General features: G+C 38.9%; 5 protein-coding genes and 1 long non-coding RNA gene across 17 annotated transcripts in view; 3 read left to right on the top strand and 3 right to left on the bottom strand.

Moving 5' to 3' along the window:
- Positions 1-12,238, top strand: part of LOC128880987 (uncharacterized) — a 31,132-nt gene extending 18,894 nt beyond the window's left edge. For both annotated transcript variants that reach the window (XM_054131616.1, XM_054131615.1), the window contains exons 2-3: positions 8,399-8,593; positions 9,117-12,238. In XM_054131616.1, coding sequence (XP_053987591.1) covers positions 8,399-8,593; positions 9,117-9,457 — 536 coding nt within the window. In that variant the 3' untranslated portion in view covers positions 9,458-12,238. The remainder of the gene's footprint in view (positions 1-8,398; positions 8,594-9,116) is intronic.
- A 281-nt stretch (positions 12,239-12,519) lies between these two features.
- On the top strand, positions 12,520-14,282 carry LOC128880986 (mitochondrial E3 ubiquitin protein ligase 1). The gene is made up of 5 exons (XM_054131614.1): positions 12,520-12,830; positions 12,986-13,191; positions 13,270-13,454; positions 13,532-13,730; positions 13,796-14,282. The coding sequence occupies exons 1-5, from the start codon at positions 12,726-12,728 to the stop codon at positions 14,121-14,123; spliced, it is 1,023 nt and encodes a 340-aa protein (XP_053987589.1). The 5' UTR covers positions 12,520-12,725; the 3' UTR covers positions 14,124-14,282.
- Positions 14,283-14,469: 187 nt separating this feature from the next.
- LOC128880985 (cytoplasmic tRNA 2-thiolation protein 1) lies at positions 14,470-17,481 on the bottom strand. Of its 2 annotated transcripts, XM_054131613.1 has the most exons (7): positions 17,297-17,481; positions 15,838-15,965; positions 15,531-15,762; positions 15,336-15,454; positions 15,077-15,265; positions 14,791-14,995; positions 14,470-14,712 (listed from the first exon to the last, which is right to left on the bottom strand). In XM_054131613.1, the coding sequence occupies exons 2-7, from the start codon at positions 15,883-15,885 to the stop codon at positions 14,474-14,476; spliced, it is 1,032 nt and encodes a 343-aa protein (XP_053987588.1). In that variant the 5' UTR covers positions 15,886-15,965; positions 17,297-17,481; the 3' UTR covers positions 14,470-14,473. The 2 variants fall into 2 exon arrangements, with proteins under 2 accessions (XP_053987588.1, XP_053987587.1); XM_054131612.1 differs by lacking the exon at positions 17,297-17,481 and having other exon boundaries at positions 15,838-16,043.
- LOC128880988 (splicing factor 3B subunit 5) lies at positions 16,064-16,476 on the bottom strand. Its single transcript, XM_054131617.1, has one exon. It carries the CDS (start codon positions 16,319-16,321, stop codon positions 16,064-16,066), a length of 258 nt encoding a protein of 85 aa, XP_053987592.1. The 5' UTR covers positions 16,322-16,476.
- Positions 16,967-27,907, top strand: LOC128880981 (cyclin-dependent kinase 12). Of its 10 annotated transcripts, none has more exons than XR_008457956.1 (12): positions 16,967-17,267; positions 18,029-19,358; positions 19,436-20,981; positions 21,060-21,256; positions 21,374-21,578; positions 21,660-21,928; positions 22,158-22,331; positions 25,819-26,125; positions 26,236-26,356; positions 26,428-26,610; positions 27,161-27,478; positions 27,768-27,899. XR_008457956.1 is itself a non-coding variant. In XM_054131604.1 (11 exons), exons 2-11 carry the CDS (start codon positions 18,034-18,036, stop codon positions 26,716-26,718), a joined length of 4,335 nt encoding a protein of 1,444 aa, XP_053987579.1. In that variant the 5' UTR covers positions 16,968-17,267; positions 18,026-18,033; the 3' UTR covers positions 26,719-27,142. The 10 variants fall into 10 exon arrangements, 4 of the variants coding, with proteins under 4 accessions (XP_053987581.1, XP_053987579.1, XP_053987577.1 ...); XR_008457954.1 differs by having other exon boundaries at positions 16,968-17,267; positions 18,026-19,358; XR_008457957.1 differs by lacking the exon at positions 16,967-17,267 and adding an exon at positions 17,524-17,697.
- Positions 26,355-27,901, bottom strand: LOC128880989 (uncharacterized). The gene is made up of 3 exons (XR_008457960.1): positions 27,761-27,901; positions 26,580-26,714; positions 26,355-26,496 (listed from the first exon to the last, which is right to left on the bottom strand). It is a non-coding gene; the product is annotated as an uncharacterized LOC128880989 (long non-coding RNA).
- Positions 27,908-27,916: the final 9 nt, after the last annotated feature.

The following is a 27,916-nucleotide window of genomic DNA, read 5'->3' as shown; positions in this document are numbered from 1 at the left end:
CGTGTATCGAAGCGTCGCATGTATCGTCTCGATCCACTCGATATCGATCGACATACTTGACTTTGAAACAAGGCGAAGGGTCGTCCTCGAGAACCTAGCATCGAGCTGAAGTCTAGCGATATCGAACAATGGCTGTATATTATACCGTATATTCGAGCCAGGTAACACCGAGTAACTCTAACGCTTTATCTATCGGGGGCCTATTTATAGCCTTTTCGATTCCAGTAAATCCACCTATAGGAACCTCTCAACTATGCGCACATTTTTCATAAAAATTTCATAAAAATTTTCATAAAAATTGTTTGTTTCTCCAAATTGAGCGTTGCTAGTGTACGTATAACCGACAGCGCAGCTAATAGGCTCCTGTGGGTTGGACAAAGCGTTGAAGTTACTCCCTGTAACGATACTTCCGATAATGGCACGCGACGTTCGCGAAAATTGGCCGGTAGCCAAGTTCTTCGCTGAACTCGGCCTCAAAACAAAAGAGTTTATTCGAAGGTCTTCGTCTCGTTCACAGATGCGAGATAATCGCGTTGCCTCTTCGGTCACGGGGAACACCTTTCGAGTACTATCGCGCGAATTTGGCGCCGTTCAATTTACCGTTAAAATGCATCTATTCGCGACCAACGATATTTATAATGTTGCGTTCACCTTCGCCCGTTCCTCGACTCGGGTACACGTTAAAATACTTCTATTTATATTCGCGAACAGGCTAACGAGAATTTTACGGTACGAAACGTCTTCGAGGAACGTTTTAATCGAGTTGGGTTCGAAGATGCGGAGAATTCCTTGTACGTAATTAGACTATGGATTTTATGCATTCATGGCGTAAAGTAATACGGAAGAAATAGAAAAAGTATGTGGATGAATATTATAATTGGACTGCGGATCTTTGTACAAAATAAAATCTTTTCGAACGTGTCTACAAAAATTGAACCCAAATATAGGAATTTATTTTATTCTGCAAATGTTATAACGTGTACTTTGCTTTACTTTCGATCTTTTTTATATATTCTTGTATATCGTTTGGATTTTATAGGTCCTCGCACATTCGAATTTCCTATAAATGCATAAAGATCAGCGGTCTAATTATAATATACCGTGTACGGCGTTTCTCGTGTACGGAGGATACGAAATTTCGATACGTCCTCGATTCCAATCTTTCGAACAAAGCTCGAGAGCTGGTTTCCGGTACGCAGGTTCACGGAAGATCTAAATTTATCGATCGATGTACCTATCAAGGAGCCGCAAGGGCTAGAAATTCGCTACGTCGATGCATCACCGAAACCGCGTACACGATTATGTAACGCGCGATACGTGACCGTGCTTTTTTTATCCGACGCAACATACGAACGTCGAACGTAATTGCCTCGATTACGCGCGTCTTTACCTATCTGCGAAACGCGGTATCGTCGAACGTTTCTTCCGAGAGATTCGATCGAGTCCAGCGTTCGATAGACGGCCCCCTTGGCGCGTTGCCGAATGTTTTGTTATAGAATGCTTATATTTACGTAAGAAAGCCAAGAGTGCAGATTTCACGTTCTACGATCGCGCTCTAGAGAAATACGCGCCGCTGCCAACGAGAATCTGATCGATACGCCTTGATTCGACGTTAAACGCGTTATTTCCAATCGGCAGGGATAAACCGTTACGCGATAATATCGACGGTAAATTACTGTCACGGAACGATACTCCAATCTGAGAGACGTGGCCACGGAACGATTCGACGTCATCCACGAACTCGTTTGCATCTAATAACGCCGGGCTCGAACGGACGAATATCAGCGAGCGTTGCGAAATCTCTCGATCTATGTATACGAAGGTCGAAAAAATGAAAAAGAAAAAAAAAATTACACGATCGCGATCGAATCATGGTTTCAGCGAGAGCTTTAAAATTGCATCATTCGCTTCAGCCTTAACCGATCTTATTGCAGATTAACGAACAGTCGACCGAGCGCGATGTCCTCGTACAAAGCCGCTTTTCGCGTCAACTTTTCCCATTGAACATCGTAAGTTTGATAAAAGCGGCCCCGATGAAAATAATTTCGGGATTAACCTACTCGAACGATTTTATCTTGCAATAAAATATTGAACGTCTTAAATCTAACAGCCCCACGCGCCGGAATTAATCGAACTCCGTTGAGCCGATAGTAAGTAGATACCAATCCCGTAGAATCTCACGAAGTATCGATAATCGTTTCGATCCGTCAAACGTTATTTAACCGTGGGTGTAACATTCCGCGAACATTTCGATTTGCGTCATTTTCAACCGCTGTCCAAGCCCTAACCGAATCACGTTACTCGCTCTAAAATAAGCTTACGGAGTATATACGCTCGACAGAGTACACAACGCTTTTCTCGAGTTCACCCAGGAAGTCGACATCTCGCACGCAGCTATTCGAAAAGAATTTTTCACGCGCTGTTGAAATCTATAATCTACGGTCGTTCTACTGTTCAAGCGTGTCGTCCTTTCGCGTTTCTCGTGTCTCGCATGTGCGCGGTGCAACGTACCGATGCCGTTACCGTATCGTCATCAAAGTTTCCACGACGGGCTTTTCGAGCAAACAGACAAACAGTGATAACGAATTTTTGTACGACGACGACTTTGGAGCGGTGTTTGTTCGTTGTTACTTCCTCGTACGCGAACGAAACTTAATCAGACGACACGGTCACGTGCGGGACGGGTTCAAAAATTTTCCGAGGCCCGAGTTCGCGTTCGAATCCTACACTTGAATTTTACAACGAGAAATTATTTATTTACAAATGCTATTGCATATTATATATCTTTGATAAGAGGAGTATCATAGCAAGTAATAATACTTCGGATGATTTTTGTGGCTCCTTTGAACTGGATCATCGCTGCTAAAAAAATGTCTTGAATCTGTCGATGGTGTCATCGTTCTGTAAAGAGTTCATCGAAATCGGTGTCTTTTTCCGCCGATCACGTGCGGTCCGTACAACGGAGATAATCAACGGTAGGCAGACACGTATGTAAATGCAGGATTCGCGGGGCGTCCAGGAATAGTAACAGTGAAAAACAGTTTTCCAGTCGAGTCGAAGACGACTCGACGATCAAATAGTCGACAACACGTTGCGTAAGATTTGCGACGCAAAATGGGACTCGAGTGGGACGCTGCGAGAAAAATAAGGAAAAAAACGAGAGAAATTTAAGTTGGACACCGAGTTTTTCATCGTCGAAACGCTCTTTTTTGCTGTTGTTTATTTTACCGTCGCATATTATATATCTTTGATAAGAGGAGTATCATAACAAGTAATAATACTTCGGATGATTTTTGTCGCTCCTTTGAACTGGATCATCGCTGCTAAAAAAATGTCTCGAATCTGTCGATGGTGTCATCGTTCTGTAAAGAGTTCATCGAAATCGGTGTCTTTTTCCGCCGGTCACGTGCGGTCCGTACAACGGAGATAATCAACGGTAGGCAGACGTATGTAAATGCAGGATTCGCGGGGCGTCCAGGAATAGTAACAGTGAAAAACAGTTTTCCAGTCGAGTCGAAGACGACTCGACGATCAAATAGTCGACAACACGTTGCGTAAGATTTGCGATGCAAAATGGGACTCGAGTGGGACGCTGCGAGAAAAATAAGGAAAAAAACGAGAGAAATTTAAGTTGGACACCGAGTTTTTCATCGTCGAAACGCTCTTTTTTGCTGTTGTTTATTTTACCGTCGGATCTTTACATGATCGATGTCGGTAAGGTTTTGCGTAATACGGCGAACAAGGCTAACGTTGCTAAGCCACATCGTTCCGATACGATCGCGCGAAGTTTTCGAGAGCGAACCACTCCTTGGCCTGAGAAACGCGCAAAAATGCGCGCAACGTTCGCGTTATGGCGGTAACACAACCTACATACGTTGCATGAAAGGCGGAGTTTCTTAACACGTCGGGAAATGTATTACGTATGTATGCGTTGCGTGGACGATTTCAAAACCGAGGTGTTCTTGAAACGATCCTACAAACCCGAGGAATGTATAAAAAAAATGTCATGAAATGTGCAGCGAGGAATAACGGAATGTAATAAAAGGAATACCGCAAATGTAGCTGGCAGAACGTTACAAATTAAAATTCTACCACATTTTAAGGCGGTGTTTCCAGATAGTCACGTTCAAAGATACGTATAATTGCAAACTTTCGCAAAAGTACAGTCTTACTGATCTCGCACACGCCTATAATAAACCAATACGTAGTATATCTACGCGTACACGCTGACTGGTACCGAGCAGCTTCTGTTCTGCTTCTACGTTCTGTTTCAAAAATTTTTTTTTTTTTTAGCTCTTTAAGATTTCAATGAATTTTAGGTTTCAGATTTCAATGAATTTTATCTGAGCAACGCTCTGTAACCACATGAAACTGGAGCGGTCAATTTATGCATAGTAGAGATTGGACGAGTGCAAGAAAATCGGGACTCCGTTCTGTGTTTACATTTGACTCAGAATTCGATTTCACTAGTGTTCGATTTCACCAAAATGAGAAAACACTTCATGTTCTATCCTTCTCCAGAGAGTAACACCCATGTTCGAGGGATCACTTTATAGTTTGCTGCTGCACCGAACCCTCTGATTTATTTACGATTTTCCCCTCGTCTCGCTCGAGAACAAAGTCAAGACGAATACCTCCCTCGAAATAATAAAATAATTCGCTCGGGAACTCGCCGGTCCCGAGCGAGTTGCTTATTCCGAGACACTACTGTACACTGCTCGCTCGTCGAGCATCAAGGGTGGCGAGCACAGTCATCTAGGGATGGCGTGAAAAATCACTAATATATACCATAAATAAATATACCATAACATATTATGATACATATATAATCTAAGAACAACATAATTCGCGAAAAGTGAAAAGAATGTTCTCTACGAAATGAAAAACGATCGCGAAGAGTCACGGAATCACTGTGAAAAATCATCGCGATTTAGAACGAACGCGATCGAATCACGAGCGATTCAAAAGTAGCAGTTCGCGCCATCTCCGCAGTCATCTTGCATTTGTCCAGTCACTCCTGTCTCGCACTCATCCGGTTTCTACCGTAAATCGAAATAGGCTCGTACGATTCCTATTCGGTCGAAGAACAATCGTGCAAAGTTTCGGCGAAATCGATCCGTAAACGATGGAAGGTGTTTAATATTTCCCGATGCCGGGGAAAAAAAAAAGTTTGGAAACAACGGGGCTTAGTTTCGCGTTATCCGTTCGGCGAGCACGCTGGAACGAGGAGACTTTAAGCGCGCTTTCGTTTCGAAGTTTTCGCGAAGTTCGGGGACGGAAAAGTTTATCAACGAGATAGAACGGAATAATACAAGCGCCGCGGTATTTCTTAACAAAGTACGAAACAAATGGATCACAAAGTAGGTCGGTCCTTTTAAAGCGATACGGAAGCGACATTGTTACGCCGCATAAATAATTCCGCGAGGTATCCAACGATCCTTGGCGTTTTCTGCCCTATTATAACCGCGAAAGAACCAGTCGAGACTAGCTATCCTAGCTACTTATTATTATTTCACGGAAGTATAACGAGATTTGCATGAAATTCTCGAAGGGGAGGGTACTCGACGCTCGCGAATTTCGTTCCGACGCGTATCGTCGAGCATTAGCTCTCCTACGATAAATTGTTCGTTATTTTCTCCTCGATGGGCGCGGAATCGTCGAGAGAACGATCCTTGTAAACGTCGGAATAAATTGAGCCACGAGCGCAACGAATAAATGGATCTCGCGCGAATAGCTGGACCACTCGAATGCGTCTAACGATCCGGTTCGGTTCGATAAATATTTCCATTTACGTTTCTCCGGTGATTTAAATGTCGTTTGCAATGATAACCAGGCGAGAATTAGCGCGTTACGTTTAATAGTTTGATACCGCTTTTGTATTATACGTTAATCGCGCTGGTAATTACAAGTGCAAGATAGGCTCGCGCGACAAAGGGTCAATTATCTTAATTGCTTACGCAGCCGACTAGGGTGTTTGCGAAACGCGCAAATGCTGTAATCGTCGCCGTTCTTTTCCGCGTGGCCAGCTGACCGTCAAGCTATCTCAGAGTATCGTATTTTCACCCGACGATAACGAACCTTTAAATTTGACTCGTTTGTAGTTTCATGAATTTCCGCTAAGTGAAGACGTCGCTAACAGTGATTTTTGGCTGGAATTTTTCATTGAATCACGCTTTCAATCATGCTTTGAAACTGCTCATTGATCGAGCATTCGTCGATGATTTCGGATCGAAGGCTGGACATTTTGCGGAACAATAAAAATAGTCGGTCGGATTGTCCGCGGCGGACAAAAGGTGAGCCTTATGTAACTTTGATTGCGCGAACGTCTGGAAAGCTCGTCTCAGAATCCGTATCTAGAGCGTTGAAAAGCAGAGATCCCGCTTAGCGATCGTTCCCTTTGAGGGAACGAGAGGTGTACGTGATCGGTAAAGCGTTCGCGGTTACTTGGAATCACGAGCGCGAGGATTTTTATGCCTTTTACGCGAAACGATTGGCGTTAGCGTCGGGAGCCATTCTCTTTGATAAATTACGTGTCTCAATTACGAGCGACCTCTGGGAACGCGATTACCGGAGATGGCGAATCGAAGATCGACGGGAACTAACGAGCGAAACATGGAGATACGTGACTCGCGACAGCTTCGACAAAATTTCAGTCGAACGAAACAAAGCGGACAGCTTGCGCAACGTGACACTCGGTGGACACCTCGAGGCGATTCGTTCGAGGGATATCGCTTGAATCACCCTGTACAGCGAACAGATTGAATCATCTAATGGTTAGTCTGCTGCGAAACGACGCGCCTATTAATAGTAGGTAATCGTGTCACGGCAGACACGAATTTCTAGGTGAGGTAGAAACTGTGAGAAACCGTATCTATAACTGTATCCGTAACTACAGAATACTCGCGATTTATCCGTTTCGATCGAGTTCCATAATACGATACTCTTCGAGCGCTGTTACGCGTACGACTCGACTCTTCGAAACTCGACTTCGGGCTCGAGTGTTTCTTTCGTGTTCCCGAGCGTTTCGTCAATAAAGATTTCGATCGCCTTTTTAATTCGTCGGGCACGGTCAGATAAACAATACATTGCTGTCTCGTAATCGGACTTTTGTACAAATTTAATTGTATCTAGAGGCAATCTACGCTTCGTATCTTTCCGAGAATTGGGCGTGAATGTCAAGGTGTTCGATTAAAAAAAAAAGAAAAAAAATCTGATGCACATATAATACTTGAAGTATCCGAACGCGTATCGAGGGTTCCACGAACGGAAGATGTTGATCCGAAGACGTTGATCGGATGCAGAGTACTTAAAATTCACGTTAAGTACACGTTCAAATAGCAGACATCTCGCGATAAGAGTTATCAGCACCATTGGTCTGAGTCTAATTATGCGAGAACGATGGCGCAACAAAAAGTACCATTTTGCATCGGTAACGCATCCTTCGTGAATTTTTATCGAACGTTAAGATCGTTTAATCGTTCTGTAGTTTAAATAATAGCAACGCGCGAACGTGCGCCGAGAAACGTTGTATTTACGAAGATCGGAAGCTCGATAAGCTCGAGTCACGTTCGATTCCACAGCTCCCGTGTATTTGGAGACGACGAGACATACGTAGAGCACGTGTAGGATTCGTAACCTAAACGATACATTGCCCCAAATGTCGACGAACGACACGTGAGGTACTCGACGTTTCGTTACGGGCCAATCGCCGTTCACCCTTCTGAGTCCCTCTTAAAAGCTCGAGATACTTTATCTCGAAAGTAAATCGATTCGAAAAATCGTGACATCGTGCGACTTTATTTCTGAAACGTATCGATCACCATATCCGCGCGATACGATCGAAACGAAACATTTAATTTCTCGTACGAATCAAAATTTTTGGATATCGAGTCGGTGGATCTCTGGAAATTCCGAGTTCTAATTGCATCGCGATTGCATATAAACGAACAAAAAACGATGTCACGTCAAGTTTTAGACAAGCTTTTGCGTTGGCAAGAGTTGTCCAAATGGCATTCCAAGGAATTGATTGCTCCAAGTTGGTCCAATTGATCGCAAGAGCTGGAGGAGTACGGACGATCGAATTAGGACGAGAACGCACACGGGCGCAAACGATTTGAAATTAGCGTTGCGAACCGTTTGCGCTCTCTTTTTTTTACCTATTCCACTATCTTTGTTTTACCTAGATCCACGGTCGGATGGAATGTAGTGCAATGCAATTGGTTTCAGAGTGGTTTGAAACTGATCAGTTGCGTGTGCGATCGGTCTTACTGTTCGTTCATTAGTAGTAACAGGCTAAGAGGAAAGATGAACAGTGTCGGGTCATTGACGCGTCCGTTTAGTTTTCCAGCTTCCGTCGTTCGAGGTATAATATGAACGTGTATGTCTGTCTCATTTGCAGTTCACGGAATGGCGAGTTACGATGTGACTGGAGCTCAGCGACGATCAGAGAGCAGCGAGGTGATTCATAAGGCGAACAACCACGAATCGACGAACGACGATCGCGACGAGCAGGCGGTGTACGTAATCGAGTTCGAGTCCGAGTCGAACGAGAAAGAAGAAAGTCAGCAGAGCAAAGGAAAGGACGTGGATTCTGGTAAGCATCGCTATCGATCCCAACAGCCATCGAATTCCAGTTTCGTCGATCCCAGACGTGTTTGGCGATGCTCGAGAAACTTTCCACGGCGATGTTCGTTCCATGTTCCTAAAGGGACGTCTACGCGCGCGAATATCTCGTCCGACTTTGCAAAAACGGTGTCCCGTTCTCGCGATAGAAAGAAAAACTGGTTTCGCCGAAACAGCCTCTCGCAGCCGTTGTAAATTTCGATTCGCCTCGGTCTGCTTCGCGTTCAGGAGGCGCGGCTCCCATTCGCTTTTCCTGATTCGCGCCAACGACGAGGAAATCTAGCCGCGCCTCTCGCCTCGATATCGAACTAGTTTCTCGTTACGCGGTATTTATAGTTTCCAGCGATTAATTCGGTCTCGTTGAGCTGATTAACCACCACGCTCGCGCGTCGAGGAACGTAATTTCCATGAGACCTCGCGACCACGTGATTCCAGCATTATACTCGACCCGAAGTACGAGGCAACTTTTTCATCGTTTGTTGTTATTGTTTCAGACGACGGAGACGGCCACAATCCTTTGGACCCGTGGTCGATCGTTTGGTACATCGGCTCGTTCGGAGGTCTGGTGGCCTTTTTCCTGATAGTGAGTTGCTCCGAGTGGTGTTGTCGTCGCGGCGGCCGATCGTTGACGGTGCCTTACGCGCAAAGGCCGGAAGTGATGAACGGCGGACAGGTCGTCACCGAGACACCGCCGCCGCCTTATCATCTGTTCGCTCCTCCACCGTACGATTCCGTAAACTACGGGGAGATCATCGACAAGACTTCCGGGGAGAAGGTGGACATTTACGTGATATCGGTGCCGATCCACAGGCCGGTGGTGCAGGCTCCAGCCTAGAGACGTTCCCGGAGACGTCCTCGAGACGAGGATTCGGGCCAATCGATATCGAACGACATCGACCGTGTCGAAATCTCCTGACGATCGTTCGTCGAACGAATGGAGGACCGACGATGCCGCGTCTCTTCCGAAAAAAAAAACAAACAAACAAAAACAGTTGTTTAATTACACGTAACGGGGTCTAGATAGTTCCAACTATCCACGTATACCATTTGACAATCGTCTGTCGATCGATGCCGATCTTGATCGCCGATCTTGATCGCCGATCGACGATCTCGGCGGATAGACGAATCAAGGAGGCACGCGAGACGAGCACGAATCGCTTGAACGTCGAGTACAACCGGGAACCAACGACGAAGACCCGAGCGTAACGATATTTCGGCGTATTAACGAGAGAACGATAGGTGTTCTCGATGACCGCGAAACGAAGAATCGTCCGTGACCGGTTTTACGAAGAGCAACCGTCGACGGAACTTCGAGAACCAAGTTCTCGTCGACGGAGACGTCGTCGAAAGCTTCGAATCTCTGCGGCGAACGATGGAAAATCGACTGTACCGGGTACAGTGTACCCCGAACTCGAGGAATCGGGGAGAACTGGTTCAGGGATTGTTCGGAAACGAGTTCCGGAATGATTCGTGACAAGAGAGGATGAACGAGCAACTTGAATGTTGTATGATACTTTGAACGATTGAACTCCAGCGACGTTCTCTGTGATATTTTTCGTGGAACGAGCTGAAGCGGCATTTTAAACGAGCGTTGTACAGACGTCGTGGAACTATTTACAGTGATTACGAACTGCGGTGAATTATATGATATATCTGACGAGAGAAGAAGAATCGGGTGCCCGATTTCTATGTTGTCGCACGCTGTCGTTAAGCTAGAAGACTAGAATCAATCTCGATGCGCGGGAGTCACGGATTTCATTCGGCGAAATGACTAGTCCAATCGCTGCCTTGATCGATATTGGAATATTCTATCTTTCCAGGTTAACGTCGTAGTCGATCGCAAACAGAAACTGCCATATTTTCGTACGTCGCGTCGTTATCTCTCCGAAACTCTGCGCGTCGGATCGGCCATTCTTACACGATGCCACTCTCGAAGAATTTTTAAGGAGCAACGCACAAGCGACTTTAATATTGCCCTGGCGAAGCGGACATTTTTTTTTTTTCTACGTTCGTACATCGATAGTCGGATACGCTGGGTGTAGCGTTTATTCGGATCGTGGGACATTTCTAAACGGATACTGGTTATTCGTTCAACCGCTCGAAACAACGGAAAGGTTTTATCTTGGTAACGCGTCCGATACTTTAAACATTCAAACAGGTTGTATAAGTTAGAGTAATGTTTTATTCGTTTTCCTCGTGTCCAACGTTCCGTCGCATCGTAGTTTTATTATACTTTACTTTAATATACGTTTTACTATACTGTACCGTGTTCAAATAGAAACCATGATAGAAACCTAGATAGAAACGTGATACGTAAAAAAAACAGTCTCTTTTGAACATTTTCCAAAGAAGGAAGCGAGACAAACGCATCGACAAACTCATCGACAAACTTCAGATTTACTCGAAGCTTAGGGTTTTACCCATAAGAAAATCTTGAATAACGTTACTTTGAAATTTTCTGTAATCGATATCAAAACTCAATTGCGACAAAATCCTTGATAACGCGATAACTGCTTCGTTGAAATTTTTCAACCGTAAACGTTTAAACGGTTTCCAAATTTTTTCGAAGGGACGTTACGCACTGTTATTAAAGGTTGCGAAGATAAAATAACTCGTAATTGTACCCCCTGCACGTGATATTGCGTAACACGTTACTATAGCGCGTTACACGTTACTATAGCGCGTTACACGATATCGTAACACGTTTTACAACCTGAACGATTTTATCAGCGGGCACGTGCGCGAGAAGTTCGAGTAATCTTCGATATTGCTACACGCGATTGACCCCAATCGGGATCGTTCCGAGTCCGACAATTGCAGACGAACGCAAAGTCGGCTGCCATACGAAGAATTTAACCGAAGGGGGTCACGAAAACAGTTCGAGCGCTATATTCGCGTCTCGGGAGCAATATTTGCTAGAATAATGAACGTCGTGTATTCGCGGGACCGTCTGGTTTTAAACGACTTTGCGTGGAAAGCGAAATCCGAAGTATTTTTTCTGATCGCTTCTTCGATGCGAAATGCTTCTTACTTCCTTGTTTAAATGTAAGACGTCTGGTTCGCTGGGAGCCGAACGGATAAAGATAGTATCTAAAATATTTTTTAAAAATGCTGGATAAAGGCTAGAAAAAAAAAAAAAGAAATACTCAAAACGCAAATTAGGGCATTACGCGAACGTGGAGATGAGATGTTTGTGAAATCTAGTTTGTTTATGTCGTTACATTGATCTCTGCCGTTTAATGTTAACAAACGATTATTATTCGAATAAAAACGTGAAATGAGCGCGGGCGAGAACAAACTGTCTGTTGAATGTTGAAGAAATTTATCCTAAGATTAAGTACAACGTCAATTATAATAATGATTATTATTATTGTTATCATTATTATTATTATTATTATTATTAATATTATTATTATTATTTATCACTAGTGATGTTATTATCATTGGATTCGTAATTGTATTCTCGATGACGATGGGAATGCGTTACCATGAATTCGCTCTCATTAAGACTTACAAAGTCGAAGCGTTGTCGCTATTTATTTTTTATACTTTTATACATACCGTTTATACGTGTTTGAATGTTTCTACGTTCCCAATAAAATTTCTTTTCTCACGATGTTACCCTACTCAAATATTTACTCTCTACTCGGTAATGGAATAAAGTCTCGACCGAACGTAACGAATAATTAAACTACGAGAAATGATCTAAAAACAATTAACGAATAAACGTGATTTTCTTCGAAAGAATTGGACAAATGAATCTTGCCTGTTTCGCTCGTGTCGTACACTTTCTAAAGCCTTTTTTAAATCGAATAAAGTTCAAAAGAAACAACTTCAACCGGGCATTTAGGCTCGCCAACTTAGCGAAACGGTAGTTGTACACGTGATTCGACACTTCTGCCAACGTTACATTTCTAAATGGTTCTTCTACATTACTTACAATCGGTCACAGGCCTAATTTTATCGTTTGTCCTACCCTTAAAATTACACATTATAATTAAAAAAATGTATTGAAATAGAATCGAATGGACTTGCCAAAGGTCGATAGAAGTACTGAAAATGGACTGTAATTTAGCTGTGACTTTTCAAAATATAACCTAATCATGGATTATTTAGGCGAAATAGTAGCTCTCGGAATAGACAGTGTCGTTTTTAGTATCTGTTTGAAACAGTTCTTTTACTGCAAGAATGCAATCACGGCGGTCAAGGTAAACGAAATATTTATCGTCGAGGTTATTTATTCGAACACCTACGAGCCTATCATTTTCTAACCAACAGAATTATCTAACGAGAACTCGATCGATCCTTATAACAATATATGTAATGTTTAAGAACACCTGATAATGTTTAGTTTTCTCTACAGGATGCAGAGCTTCACGAAGTCGGTCCACATCTGGGAGATCTTTTGGATAAAAGTCCCGATACCAAGATAGGCTATATAGCCATTAGGGGTATCGTAAAACCCTTAGAAAAGCCGTTAACCAGCATTAATAATAGAAAAATAACTGGTGTTGTACAAAAGCTTAAAATTAAGGAACACGTTGTAGCTAGAACCACTGCTGGCTTTTGGTATGCAAAACTATCAGCTCTAAAGTACATAGAAACATTTTGGAATTAAAGATAGTTACTTTATCATTGGATGGATAGGTCAGACCAAGAGCGTACAGTTCATAAAGTGTATAACACTGTACCATTTGCTTTACAACGAGGAGTTCATTCTGTAGAAGTATTAGAACCATTGACAGCAGATATCTTAGATATGGATGTGGTCTCTAATACATTTGAACCAAGCGTGCCGTCGTTTGCAGATCACATATGGGGTTTCTTTACAGGTAGATGATTCGATTTAACGACACTTTATCGTAATACACTTATTCTATACGGTATTTAATGAAATTACGAATTTCAGGTGTACGTCAACGTGGTTTGCAATCTACGGAAGAATTACTTCGCGAAGGTGCGGTTATCACAGGTATAGGTGAATTAACAAAATCAAAATCTAAAACGCTAACATTGCAACCACCGCTAAATGGCACTCCATTTTATTTGACAAGCATGTCGATCAGTTCTTTACTTCGAAAGTTAGACGATCGTAAAAGAACGTACAGGTTAGTTGAACGTGTGGATATCGAATATACTCGTATGTTTTTCACACTATTGCGATATGGTTTAGATTGTTATGTCTCATGTTTGGGGCAATTGGATTGCTAATCGGTGGAATAGTATTTCGACGTTATTGGAAAGATAAAACGGAACAGAGGTTGGCAGAGGAATTGAGACAATCTCTCGCTGCGTCTCGAAAAGAAAGAAGACAAAGAGTAAGAGATGTCGATCTTAGAGATGATCAATTATGCGTCGTTTGTCGCACAAATCCCCGTGAGATTATTCTTCTTCCGTGTGGGCATGTCTGTTTGTGCGAAGACTGTGCCGATGACATCGTGAATGATTGCCCTCTTTGTAGGGCACCGATTACACAAAAAGCTGCCGCATATATAATTTAAAATTAACGAAGAAATAATATTCTTCGAGTATATTTCAGTCGAGTTTTTCTTACTCGATTAAACAAATTTTTTCCAAAAGTCAAAACTGAAATTTTTAAAATGTACCTTTCCACAATAAAATATATTTACTGGAATCGCTTAAATGCGATACAACTTGTATCAATCGATGTTGGTCATTGCAAAACTAACAAAGACTGTTTACCAAACACAACTTACCGCAACTTTTTAAAGATCGCTATAATTTAATGATCTTAAGTGTATAAATTATGTAAAAAAAAAATGAGAGAATACAGAATATATTTTCATTTAATATTACGTACAAGTACATTCTGGTACATTTTAAGTATCTATTAAAATTCTAAAATTTTATTTTTATTATCGTCTTTGTTTATGTCATTTTCATTTGTAAATGAATTCATTACTCGTTTAATTTTACTGGATTTTCCGACGCCAAGCTTTGGTAATCCTCTATTTAAACCTTCCAACATGACGCAAGCTTTACATATTTCTTGACTCGAAACAAATCCGCAACGCGTACAGTTCCTTCTTTCGGGCATTTTAATATTATCTTTCACTTGTAACGTTTCTCCTGTAGAATAATATACGAATTATGTATCGGACACTGATAGCACATTTTACAACATAGTTATTTCAAAGTTGTATTTACCGGAATGAATTATATCCAATATTGACGAAGGTCTAATTTTTTCTAAATCTTTAAGAAATGTCCTTGCGTGACCTCTATACGCATTTGGAGCAAATACACATTCGGTTGAAAAATATACCAGACGTTTGAAATATGCGTACATGACTATCTCTTTCTCGTAAGCATATTTAAGCGGTTTACATCGTCTTATGCAATCTGCTCCAGCCTACATCGTAACGAAAATAATCATTACTAATTAATATATATGTATGTATATACACATATATGATACATAAGAAATCCTTACAGTAATAACCGAAGTACACCTCTGTAGTCTCGCGACATCACCTCGTAAAATATTCATAAGAACTGTTTCGGCTATATCGTCGGCATTGTGTCCTGTTGCGATACAATCTACACCTAACAGAGCAGCTCCCCTATCTAGTGCTTGTCTTCGAAAAACACCACAGAATGTACAATTATTCTTCTTACCTATCTAAAATAATGTAAATATTAAGTATTAAGCACAAACAATCTTGACAAAAAATTATGACTTGTATTTATACTTCTGCCACAATTTCATCCATAGTCCATCCATATAATTCTTTGTAAGATAATATTTTCAGTGGTAATCCATAATCATCTTTATTCTGTTGAACAGTTTTCAAACTATCGTCCCTATATCCTAGAATAATATCATTTTCTTAGTAATTTGTTTTTTAAACTTTTTAATGCTATAATGTATGTCATCGGTATAATACCAGTAATTCCTTCGTCGATCGATAAGAGAAACAATTCAATTCCATATTGGTATCGATCATTCAATGTTTTTAATACATATGCAAGTACTGTAGAATCTTTTCCTCCAGATGCTCCGATAGCAACTTTATCACCTGGCTTAAATAATTTACCAGTTACAATGGTGTTGTGAACTTCGATTTCAAAAGCTGAGAAGAAACAATCTTTACACAAAGTATGTCCAGTTTTTGGTCTCTGTAATTTCGTTAATTTAACATTAGTAATAGATCTCGGTAGTTGGAAAATTAAATTAACAGGTGTTTAACTTACTTTGAGAATGGCATCTTTCCCACAATTTGTCGTACAGGGAATTGGCATTTCGATTGTAAGATTATGGTAACTTATAATTTAAAAAGTTTTTATTCTTATCTTTTTCTGTCAAAACAAATATCTTTACACTGTAATTAAACCAAATGCACTTATTATTTATTCGATGTGAAAATGATCGAAATTGGTTAATTTACACAAATAATGTAACATATTCGCGTAGAACTCTTTAATCTTCTGGTTTTTCTGGAGGTGGACCACAAGGTTGCAACATCTTCTCCATAAGGTTAAATCGAACACGTGCTTTTGCTTCGTTCTCGGCAATAGCGAAAAAATTTAGCAAATCGTAGTGTCCCATGTAAGAACTACAAGAATCGCGATGTTGATTCACGAGCCATTCGAACTTTGTTGTGTCGGCGTGGCCTGTTCCAATGTATTTCGATTGTAAATGTTCCAACTGACTATGGATATTGTAACGTTCCCCCATGCTTTACTTTTATTAGATAATTAACGCGAGAGAACGACGAAACATGTAAATATTACTTTTGAATCTTTAATAGACTTGTTACATTTAGTCCTATTTTTCGATCTTTGATTTCAATGATTTCAATTTGATTCAATCATGGATTCAAGCGTAGGAACCATAGGACATAGACCACCATAAGAGGTAGAAACGCATAGGAAAAATATACGCCATGAATAAATCGATAAGGTAGAGTGGAAAGCAAAAGTTCCATAATGCCGAATTTTCATGTATCAAGAGTGGAATGAAATTATAAACAACATTTTGAATGCTTAGGTTATTTTAATGTATGTTGTAGTCTTGTATAGTCAAAGGTTATAGCATACTACATAATTAAGTAATATCATTGTTAAAGAGTAATATTAAAATTACTATCGTACTTGATTTGACGACATAAAAGACGATATAAATATATTTACAACTTGTATAATTGTCAATAAACATCTAATCGTAAAAGGCTTATGTTTACAGATCGAAAAACTGCGTAAATTGAATTTAACCAATTGCATCGAGCAGAATAATATTGAAGATTATTCCGCAATTTCGGTTCTTTCATATTTGCTCGTAAGAGTGCAGCACTAGCCGCTTGTTACGTCAGACAATAATGACGTGCTAATGGTTAATGGCTTCTACTTACTGAGCTACCTTTATGAGAAAGCCAAATACAATCCAAAGAAAATTCATGAGATATGATGCATCGGCTAGTAAAACTATAAAAATATGATTGCCTGAACACTTAATTGTTACGATAGCTATTAATTTTTATCAAATTTTACTCGTGGCCTACGAAATATGTGTTGAAACTGTTTACCGAGCAACGAACGTAACCATTACACTCATCGCTACGTTGGACCAGCTCGATGCAAAGGAACCCAACATTCAGCGTGATATCACAAGATTTATATTGCACGTGAGTATTAATATCTATCATTCACTTACGGATCTTCGAAAAAACGGTAAATAACTTTCTTTTATGAAAACTGGGCAACTCCCTTGCCACCCAGTCGTTAACAATGGCGGCTACGCCAGGTCGACCGAAAAATTCTTTTCTACGAAATATTCTTTAAACCAACGAAACATAAGTTTACATGCAACGGATCCTTTTGTTTTTGTTCCAATAATATCACGGTTCGGTGAAACTTAATATTTTCACGTACATTTACCAAAGAATCGTCTGTTCGAAAATATTGTTACGTCGACTAAACTATACATGGTCGTGTTCGTGTGTCTTCTTACATGTGCGTATTGTTATGTATGTATGTACGTCTGTGACGATCAGTATCAAAGTATTGAAGAGAACAGAAATAATTAGAAAACCTTTTATATCAATTGATGTTAAGGTAAGTTTTAAAAATAACTGATCGTTTGTCAAGTAAAATTGCGATTTATTTCGGAGTCGATTAAATGCTCATTTTTAACGGTATTTTGTTTTCCCGACTGTGAGCTCATTTTTCTCTGTAGTGTTTTTTTAATATTTCATACATAGCAGTTCTATTTATTTTCAGATATTTACAATTATATATATCGCTTTGTTTGTTTCAAGAAATAATTCTCTAAAAGTACACGTGAACTTTAAATTGTACAGATAATATTTACAAGCTTATATACAAAAGCACAAGTTAATACGATAATCGAACAAAAACATTGTACAATATCCTTGTATTTTAGTAGGTGACATGCCTAGCGGTCGTGATATTGAGCGAGCTGAACGTAATGGAAGATTTCGATCACGCAGACGAGGTAGTACCAGCAGCGATATAAATCGTCACAGTTTTGAAGGATCCGACAAGAAGCACAGGAGGCATGGAAAGAGCAAGAGTTCTGGAAAAAAGAAGAAAAAGAGGTCGAGAGACAAATCCATAGAAAATGTTCCAACTGTAGCATCTTCCATTGTTAAACCTTTGGTCGAATACTCGGACGTGAGTAGCGAAGATTTATCCGAACCAGAAGCAGGAGAGATTCAATCGGAAGATAGTAGGGGTAATAGCTACACGGATGGAGAAGTACCTGAATCAGTTTTACAGAGGCGTTACTATGGCGGTAGTCCAGTGCGAGCTCTCGGAGCGTCACCTATTAGTCTTTCACCATCTCCGCCAGTTCAACACAGGCACTCTGTCAGACATTACTCGCCGAACGAACAACAACCTTCGGCGATGCACGGTGGAACACCCGAATACGAAGAAGAATCCAGGCGATACGCAAGAAGAAAAGAGAAGAAACACAAACGAGACAAGAAAAAGAAACGAAGTCTCAGTCCCTCGTCTAGTACCGGAAAGAAGAAAAAACGGAAGTCTAAGAGACATTCTCATAGTTTGAGTCCTCATGGGATCGCAGATGAAATTATTATAAGTCCAGATCATGAAAAACCAGTCGAGAATTGGCCAGAATCTCCTCCTTTACCGTTGAAAGATAGTACTTCTCCGATATCACCCGCAACACCTCAAGAGCAAGAGCAGAGATGTTTAAGCGACGTAGAACTCGAAATGACTAGACAACCTCGAAATGTAACTCCTCCACCGCTTCCACCTAGGCCAACCGAATCTCCGCATACCCCTTTGTTACCACCTAGAACAACAACACCGGAGAATAATAAAACATGTCTATCCGCGATGAAACATACTCCTGAAAGACAAAAACATAGTCCTAGTATTCATACTCGGCGTAGTAGCGTCAGTCCAGGTCCCGCCATGAGTTCGAGTCGTAGAAGGCCTCACAGTCCGAGTCCACCGTCGAGAAGAAGGGACCATAGTCCGACAAGAAGAAGAGACTTTAGTCCAAATCCAATGGTGCACAGACTTAGGCATAGTCCTAGTCCATCCACGAGACGGCGAGAATTTAGTCCTAGTCCTATAAGTCATCGACGTAGAGGTGATCCTGTTAGTTCTCCACCTTCGAATAAACGTAGAAGACGGGACGAATCCGACCGACGACACAGACATCACGAGAAAGATAGACGAGATAAAAGAAAGTCAAGGTCAACTAGAAGTCCTACTGGAAACAGGTATCGTACATGTTATAAATCGAATTCATTCAATAATTACATTACTTTAGTCATGGTTAATTTGAAATTTTCGTTAGGTTGCATTTACCTCTCTCTCGTTCACGATCTCGAAGTCCTGGAAGATGGCGAAAGTCGCGCTCAAGATCGCGTTCACGCAGACGAAGTCGTACTCCAAAGAAATCTCGATCTCCTAGCAAGACTCACAAACCGACAAGAAAACACAAATCAAAAAGTCCTCGTCCTTCGAGAATACCTTCTCCTTCTCCTCATAGATCGAGAGCAAGAAGTCCATCGAGCATCACGGCGAGAAATCTTCGAGTCCAAGCAAAGATTAGCGAAACTAGTTTATTTGCTGAACTCGTAAAAGATAGAAATATGAGGGAACTGGCGTACAAGAAACTACAGGCAGCTAAAGAAAAGGCTGTTAATCAGGACGAAGTTCAAATAATCGAAGGTACCGATGACAAAGATGCTAGCAACACATCTTCCGAAAATAAAGGTTCCATTGATAAATATGCGAATCACAAAGAACAATTAAAGCCACCGAACGAAAGTATGAAGTCAGTCGATGTCGTGGATATTCCTGTACCGATGATGTCGATAATAGACGACAGCGGAATCGCAGGCAAGACACCACCATTGCCAATAACGCAATCTCTCGGTGCGACAAATTTAATTCCTGGAGTTAATCAACCTTCGACTATTGTATATACTTCGCCAACTACTACGTCTAACAATTGTCCGATGACAAATAGTCCAAATTTTCCAACTGTTACAAACGTGCAAGCACCACCATTGCCACAGTCAGAGCCCGCGAATGCAGGTTTATCACAAGTATCTATATCAGTGCCTATTCCTGTACCAGTACCTGTTCTCCCAAATTTATCTGTTCCACCGCCACTTCTACCGATTCCAGTACCAGCGCCAAATACGGCTATGTCGAAATTCAATCCGCCTAACAATTTAGTTCCTCTTAAATCTGTAGATCCTCCTAAACCTCCTATTGTGGCATTTAAGACGAAAAGTTTGTCGCGATTACCACTGCCACCTGGAATCAATCAAAACGATTTAGAGAGTATAGACTCGCCGCCAAGTCGATCTCCGAGTCCACCTAGCAAGGCCCAAATGAAATTCCCAGCTTCGACTACGAAACCACCTCAGAAAAAGAGCATCAAAGATCTACCTATGCCACCAGTCGTTCCTGGATCGGAAGACTTGAGCGGAGAGGATGATCCAAATGCGACCCCGCCACGCCTGAAAGTCGAACGTATTCCACCGAAACCGAAGTTAAAAAGACCAAAAATTTTGAAACGTAGGGGTTCGAGAAACTGTCACACCCCCATGTCGGCTTCAGGCGGCAAAGATTGGGGAGAACGCTGCGTCGATGTATTCGAAGTGATAGCCCAAATCGGAGAGGGAACTTACGGACAAGTTTACAAAGCTCAAGATAAACGAGCCGGTGTACTCGTTGCGTTGAAGAAAGTACGCTTAGAAAACGAGAAAGAAGGATTTCCCATTACAGCTGTACGCGAAATAAAAATTTTACGACAACTTAATCACAAAAATATCGTCAACTTACGGGAAATCGTCACGGACAAACAAGATGCCTTAGACTTTCGAAAGGTACGGCGGTAAGATATAAAATGCGTCGAACAAGAAAAGCTATTAAATGTAAATGATGTTCTATGTTATTTTTCATAGGATAAGGGTTCGTTCTATCTCGTGTTTGAATATATGGATCACGACTTGATGGGTCTCTTAGAGTCCGGAATGGTCGATTTCAACGAAATGAATAATGCGAGCATTATGAAGCAATTATTAGACGGATTAAATTACTGCCATAGTAAAAACTTCTTACACAGAGACATCAAGTGTTCGAACATATTGATGAACAACAAGTACGTAAACTAACTTACAGGAAACAATTTCATATGTATACATATATGTGTCTAAAATGTACGTAATAATACTATCTGATGAAAATATTATACAATCTGATTGTGTAATATTCGTAGGGGGGAAGTGAAATTAGCTGATTTTGGACTTGCAAGACTCTATAATGCCGAGGACAGACAACGTCCTTATACAAACAAAGTAATCACTTTGTGGTACAGACCACCGGAATTACTATTAGGCGAAGAACGTTACGGGCCTGCGATAGATGTATGGAGTTGTGGTTGTATTCTAGGAGAATTATTTTCTAAAAAACCGCTATTTCAGGTAAGAAAAAGTAGCAGTATTTAAAATTCATCGATAAAGTTATTATTATACTGTTTATAATTATGTAATTCTTTCAATTAGGCAAACGTAGAGATGATGCAATTAGAGATGATTTCCAGAGTCTGTGGCACACCGACTCCCGCCGTTTGGCCTTCTGTGATAAAATTGCCACTATGGCACACACTTAAGCCAAAAAAGTCGCATAGAAGACGTTTACGAGAAGATTTTTCGTTTATGCCTGCGCCAGCTTTGGATCTTTTAGACAAAATGTTGGAGTTAGATCCTGAAAAGCGAATAACGGCTGCAGACGCACTTAAAAGTGCTTGGCTGAAAAATGTTCAACCCGAACAGTATGTTTTCTTTTTGTATTCCAATATGCTTATACAGAGAACATTCTTTCAGTTACACAGTTATAAAATAAATCATATAAATAGAGTCATATCTATTTTTTAAATTCATATTGGAATATAATCAAACAAAACTGTCGAAACTACAAGGTTTATTTTCTTCGTAGTCATTTTTTATGTCTTACAATTATTATGTATTCGTAAAATGTACATCTCTCGTATAATATATTAGGATGCCAGTACCTCAACTTCCTACTTGGCAAGACTGTCATGAGCTCTGGAGCAAAAAACGAAGACGTCAGTTGCGAGAACAACAAGAGAGCTCTGCAGGAAAGATACCTCTCCTTCCTCTTCCAAGTAAAGGAGGTCCCCATAAGGCTATCGAAGATCTAACGGATGTCGGGGGGTGAGTAGTCGTAGAGAGTCATATTCGCACAAACTGGGACGCGATCCAGTACTGACCAGATACTAATTGCTTACACACGTAGATGGCTGTGTACTGCAGTTGTGCTTGGCATTTATTTTCTTAGCAGAGTGCGTTGTTATAGGAATATTATTTAAAGAATGAAAACATAGTTGTTGTAGTATCTTATTTTCATCGTCCGTTTGCATGCGACTCTCAATAATGGATAAATAAGTTAATTTTAGTTTTATTCGCAGTCGTTCAAACACGACGATGGCTATTACGCAGAACAATGGAATATAGAGATACGAAAATGTAACAACGTCGTTCTCTTTTCATGGGTTTGCTACAAAAGATTATGTTCTAAAACTACACTTGAACGCATGTATCAGAAAAAAAAAACAAATGAAAAATTAAGATGATACGTTTGTCATGGCAAAATATGTTATAACACGTTTTACGTGGCTGCACCTTCAAATACTACGATAGCATATATCAGTAACTGGAAGAAATTATAATACAACTAATCACCGCAACGTTATATTAGTATTTTTTTTCTTCTTTTTTTTTTTTTTTTTTCTTGAAGTGATATCAAATATTATTAGGTTCAAAGGTTATTATAGACACTTGTGCGAGAGAAAAACGTATTTTCTATTGCGATTCAATTTAATCGAATGCCTTATGAAAACTAATTATACGAGCTTGAAAATTACACTTTTCACGTTTGAGAATACCGTGATCAAAAGTAAAATAAGTATGTACATATTTACCAATTCATAGATACGCGACATATATGCATACTTGTGTATTTCTCCATTTTTGTGTATGATAAAAGGTTGCACATATGTACAATTTTATTTCGAAATCTGTATATGCAGTTACATGACTTACATGTATGTGCATATAATCATTGCTATAACATGATTGTATCGATGGTACGTGTATCTGTGAAATGTTCACGATTGAATGATGAACCATTAAATAAAAAAAAAAGCAAAATGAAAATAGCAGTAGTATATACGATTGTAAATAAAAAAAAAAAAAAACGATCAGAGTTACTGATATTAAATAATGTTAATTTTCATATTAAACTATCAGGTTGAAATACCTACAAGCGCATGAAGCGATACATAAAACGAGTGAGGAAATGATGTGAGCAAGTAGATGATCTTTATAATGTGTAAAGTCTTGGAGTGTAAATAGGTCGAATGGATACAAAGAAGAAGCTGTCGGAAGATGAAGACGTGGAATGCAAGAAGCCAAGACTAAAAAAATGTGAATGTATTACGGAAACATTAATGTCGCGGCAATCCCTGTCGATAATTCATTTTATTTATGTTAATTCGGTTTATTTAAACATTCACATTTATAGGTTATGTATATTTTAATTGGTCAAATTTCCGCAACTGTGTTATAGTTCGTTATTCTGTATAGTAGGTAATTATCGTAAGTTTCAATATACGAATGGCAGTTTTTGATATTCGTTAAATATTTTCATGTTTTTGCATATATTTTGTATTGATGCCATTCTTATAATGAAATCCGGAATTTAGACAAACCTTATGTATTATCGTCATAATGTAAAATACTATTGAATTAATGTAATATAAAATATTTACTGATGTCCAAAAGGCATTTGCCTAACATTTTTATGGACAATGAATTTCCAATGTTATTAAAATATTTTATCGTTTAATTTGTCTAGCCCCTGTCAATATGTCTACATTTTAATCTATGAACTAAGTAACCATAAATCTTTAAGAGAATCATATCTGACAATGAACACTGGGACCTTGGGAATGAATTGATGATAACCAGTGTACAGAATGATGTACTTTTCTAAAATGGCTACAAAGTATATGTTAGTTTTCTACTTATTCCACAATAAGTTCGTACGAATATTTAATATATTTGTTACTTTTATGTAGAATGTGTCAAAATAAATAACATGTTAACATTACAGCAACACTCTATTTCACAGACAGTGAGATAAGATAGGTTCAAGTGTTTTGCTTTTCTTCAAATTAAAACTGTATCGCATTAAACAAAAACAAACGGATGATTGGAAAATTCATGCAGATCGATTTTTAAATAAACGTTACACCACAAATTACATATCTAATTATATTATCAATACATAATCCTCTATATCGAATTATATTATCGATACGTAATCCTGTTTAGAAATTTATTATACATTCCTGTTCTATGTATAGTCAAATTCATTTTGAATTCAAATTTTTAAATAAATAGAATTTTTTTACGTAAGAAGTATAATTACTTATACGGAAAATATGTTGACAATGTAAGCATAAAAGTATTCCAATAGGTAATTATTTGACATACATATATATATATATGTATATATACATTTAATAGATGAATAACACATTTGGTTATGTACATACGAGATTTACTATACACATAATGACTACTGTGTATAATAAACGTATATTATTCCTCGTAAATTATATAGTGGAATTTGTAGAAAACAACATAACACTTCGAATACAGAACAAGAATAATTATAAGCGAGTATTAATTGGCAAAATATCTAATCAGAAAAACATTATGTTTCAGGAAATAATGTTATTGTGGCTGAATGATAGAGGGCAAATTTTATAGCACTTATAAGAATATAAATAGGTAATGAATATTCCAAATCTGTACGATACATGTTTATACCCAGGGTGTCCAGTTTAATAATTCACATCAGACTTGGTTTTGTGTATCATAACAATTCATGTGCTTCAGCTTTATGACTAAAATTAAATGCTTAATTGTTTTCTGCACAAAGGTTGGGGAAATAATAAATTCAACGATCGTTATATTATGACCTTAATATCGATGATTCTTTATTAAATTGTTTAGTCATATCACTTCGTTAAAAGAAGTATAAATGATGAATATGCAATAAATTGTGAACAAAATAAAATTTACAGAATATAAATAAAGTTTAATATGCTTTGCCTATTAAATTGCATGTATGTCCACATAAAATACTGATTTATTAGTCTTGCTTTTTCGATATGCACATTTACAAGACACTATACCATTTGCATGATTATTCGTAATTATAAAATAAGTGTTGGGTATCCATGTGACATTCAACTAATTATACAGATTTATTTAAAGTTATGTAATTTATTAATATTATTTTTATTATCTGAAAAATCATAGCATGGAATTGATATACATTTAATTTTAAACTACCACTTTTATAAACATAACTCTAATGTAAATCATTCAATGTAGAAGTTAATAATAGTTTACGAATATTCGCTATAGCATGTAATCTTCATCTCGACATATTTCCATTCATGATACTTATCGATTAAATGTATCTACTAACTTATTGTCTTTTCATATAAAAAGAATGTATGTCCTACAATCGATACATTTCATTCAACGTAACATTAACGAAGACGTTAAATTATGTATTCTTGTTTAGATAGTCTTTATATAAATGTACGTTTTGACTTGGTTTCAGGTCTTCCAAACGTTTAAAAATGGAAGCAGGCTACAATTCTCATCCAAATCGGCTTGGTACAGAATCCCATTACGGGGGAGATAACTTGTTCAATCAAAGCGGGCCGTTTATGGTCTCACCCTCGACATATTATTACGCTAGTCCTCCACCTGTTAAACCACGGCTCAAGGGAGATCCTGGCTCCCATATAACAGAACTATGCGCAGAGGATAGTCTTGCTCGAAAATTAAGTATTCTCACAAATGCCTTAAATCAGGGAAAACCAATTCGCGTCGATGATCTCATGTCACTTCGATCGGATAATGAGGTAAATGTTTTGTCTTCTATAATTGTTTACTTGTTCGACATTATTGTAATTAAAAATGTATTTTATTTTTTTTTGCTGTATATTTTTAATATTACTATTCATGATTTCAGAGTGACCCAAAAGTAGTACAGTTGTTAGGAGAATTACATGCCGAACTTCGACTTGCTGCAAGTTCAAGACCAAGCGGACAATTAGAGTCTCATCTTCCTGTACTAAATCCACCGACTTTAGGTGAATTTTATTTCTTTCCTTTTCTACTAGCATTCATAATATATCGTCATCTTTGGATATCCATTTTTCAGATATAAATACGTCTCAGTCGGGAAATTTTGATGCCCATGCAGTTTATGCTGGTGACGATGCAATGAGTTCTGGAAGATGGTCACAACTGGCTACAGCTGGTGTTCGCAGTGCATTATTGGCGCTCATGTCGCGCTATGGTTTGGAAACTTACAATCCTTCCCCTGCTATCACCCGACCCCCAGGTAAACCGGCATCCAGCCTGACACAAAACCTTTTCCTGCCCTCGACTTCCTCTCAGTCAGCATTCAGCTCGTAATGATATGTATATATGGCTCTTTACAGCGTTCTAAAAGTATGTTTTGTATAAAGTCGAAGAAGGTCTAAATTGCTATTTTTTAAAATAACTAGGCAAGGAAGTACAACTGCATCCAAGTTGTTTATAGATACTATTATCTGTTCATAATTGTAAGTGCACATTTGGTGTATAACTTGTATATAATTGATATATTATTAATATCTTGACCAGTTACTTAATACGGTACTTGTATCTTTAATAATAGCAACACGCTCTTTATAGTGCACACTCATGCGACATACAACATGAGAGCTTTAAAGTCTTTAATATTTTGTTTCTTTTTGTTCCTGCGAGTATAGATTTATTTTTGAGACTAAAACGGTCTAATATACATCGATGTACATACATACATAGAAACAAATGTAAAATGTATGTACATTTAAAAAAAAAAAAAGGTAAAAAGGTTTAGTTTACTTAGACACTTCTATCTTTTTTAGGAACATTTCTTTTTAATTTATTCAGCGGTACACGTAAAGGTTTTACGTTAAGCGATACGTTTTGTTATAACGAACGAATTCTTTACCAAGAAAAAAAAGAAAGGGACGAACGAAGATACTTGAAAAAAAAAACCTTAAATTGGATGCATATTGAACATTGATCTACTGCATAAGATTTTTTTTATATAAAATGTTAACGCTTATTTATTATGCAACTATTTAAAGGATGTAATGTACATAACATTAACGAGATATGTAATAAAGAAGAAAAAAAAACATACACGAAGTTAGGAGAATTCTTTCAGGACGAAATAAGATGTACGTTAATGTTTCAGTAGAATTTCTAATAATTCGTGTTTGAAAAGTAGCAACGCTATGGAATAAGTCATTATTTGTTGGTTAGGTAGTAATAAAATTATGTAAGTAGGGTTTTTTTATATATACATATATGTATATATATGTGTATATATATATGTATATATATATATATATACATATATATATCGCAGAAGACTGAAATAAAAATATTTGAAACGGCAAACAATTTGTGTGACATGAAAATAAAGGATAAGGAAAGAAATTAACAATACTTTCACGAACGTTTCAGATTGAAGTGGTTCCAACCAGTTCCAACAGAACGCGTACGAAAAGGAGGTTAGAGCGTGTGCTTCCTATCGGCAAGATGTATACAATCTGTGACAGTGTATGGCGGTTTGCGCTATAATTCGAACGGAGGCAACGCGCTCGTACGGCGAA

The sequence above is a fragment of the Hylaeus volcanicus genome, chromosome 8 (assembly GCF_026283585.1).
Source record: "Hylaeus volcanicus isolate JK05 chromosome 8, UHH_iyHylVolc1.0_haploid, whole genome shotgun sequence".
Taxonomy (NCBI): Eukaryota; Metazoa; Arthropoda; class Insecta; order Hymenoptera; family Colletidae; genus Hylaeus; species Hylaeus volcanicus.
Note: the sequence above shows the minus strand (reverse complement) of the source record. Positions and strands in the feature narration are given on the sequence as shown.

Coding starts and splice junctions, on each gene's coding strand:
- LOC128880988 (XM_054131617.1), bottom strand. CDS start 16,321: ATGGGGGAACGTTACAATATCCATAGTCAGTTGGAACATTTACAATCG.
- LOC128880981 (XM_054131602.1), top strand. CDS start 18,034: ATGCCTAGCGGTCGTGATATTGAGCGAGCTGAACGTAATGGAAGATTT. Junction 20,982..21,059: donor ATGCCTTAGACTTTCGAAAG/GTACGGCGGTAA, acceptor TATTTTTCATAG/GATAAGGGTTCGTTCTATCT. Junction 21,579..21,659: donor CTAAAAAACCGCTATTTCAG/GTAAGAAAAAGT, acceptor TCTTTCAATTAG/GCAAACGTAGAGATGATGCA.
- LOC128880985 (XM_054131613.1), bottom strand. CDS start 15,885: ATGCCAATTCCCTGTACGACAAATTGTGGGAAAGATGCCATTCTCAAA. Junction 15,455..15,530: donor GATCGACGAAGGAATTACTG/GTATTATACCGA, acceptor ATATTATTCTAG/GATATAGGGACGATAGTTTG. Junction 14,996..15,076: donor GGTGTACTTCGGTTATTACT/GTAAGGATTTCT, acceptor GTTACGATGTAG/GCTGGAGCAGATTGCATAAG.
- LOC128880986 (XM_054131614.1), top strand. CDS start 12,726: ATGGATTATTTAGGCGAAATAGTAGCTCTCGGAATAGACAGTGTCGTT. Junction 13,455..13,531: donor CATATGGGGTTTCTTTACAG/GTAGATGATTCG, acceptor TACGAATTTCAG/GTGTACGTCAACGTGGTTTG. Junction 13,731..13,795: donor GATCGTAAAAGAACGTACAG/GTTAGTTGAACG, acceptor GATATGGTTTAG/ATTGTTATGTCTCATGTTTG.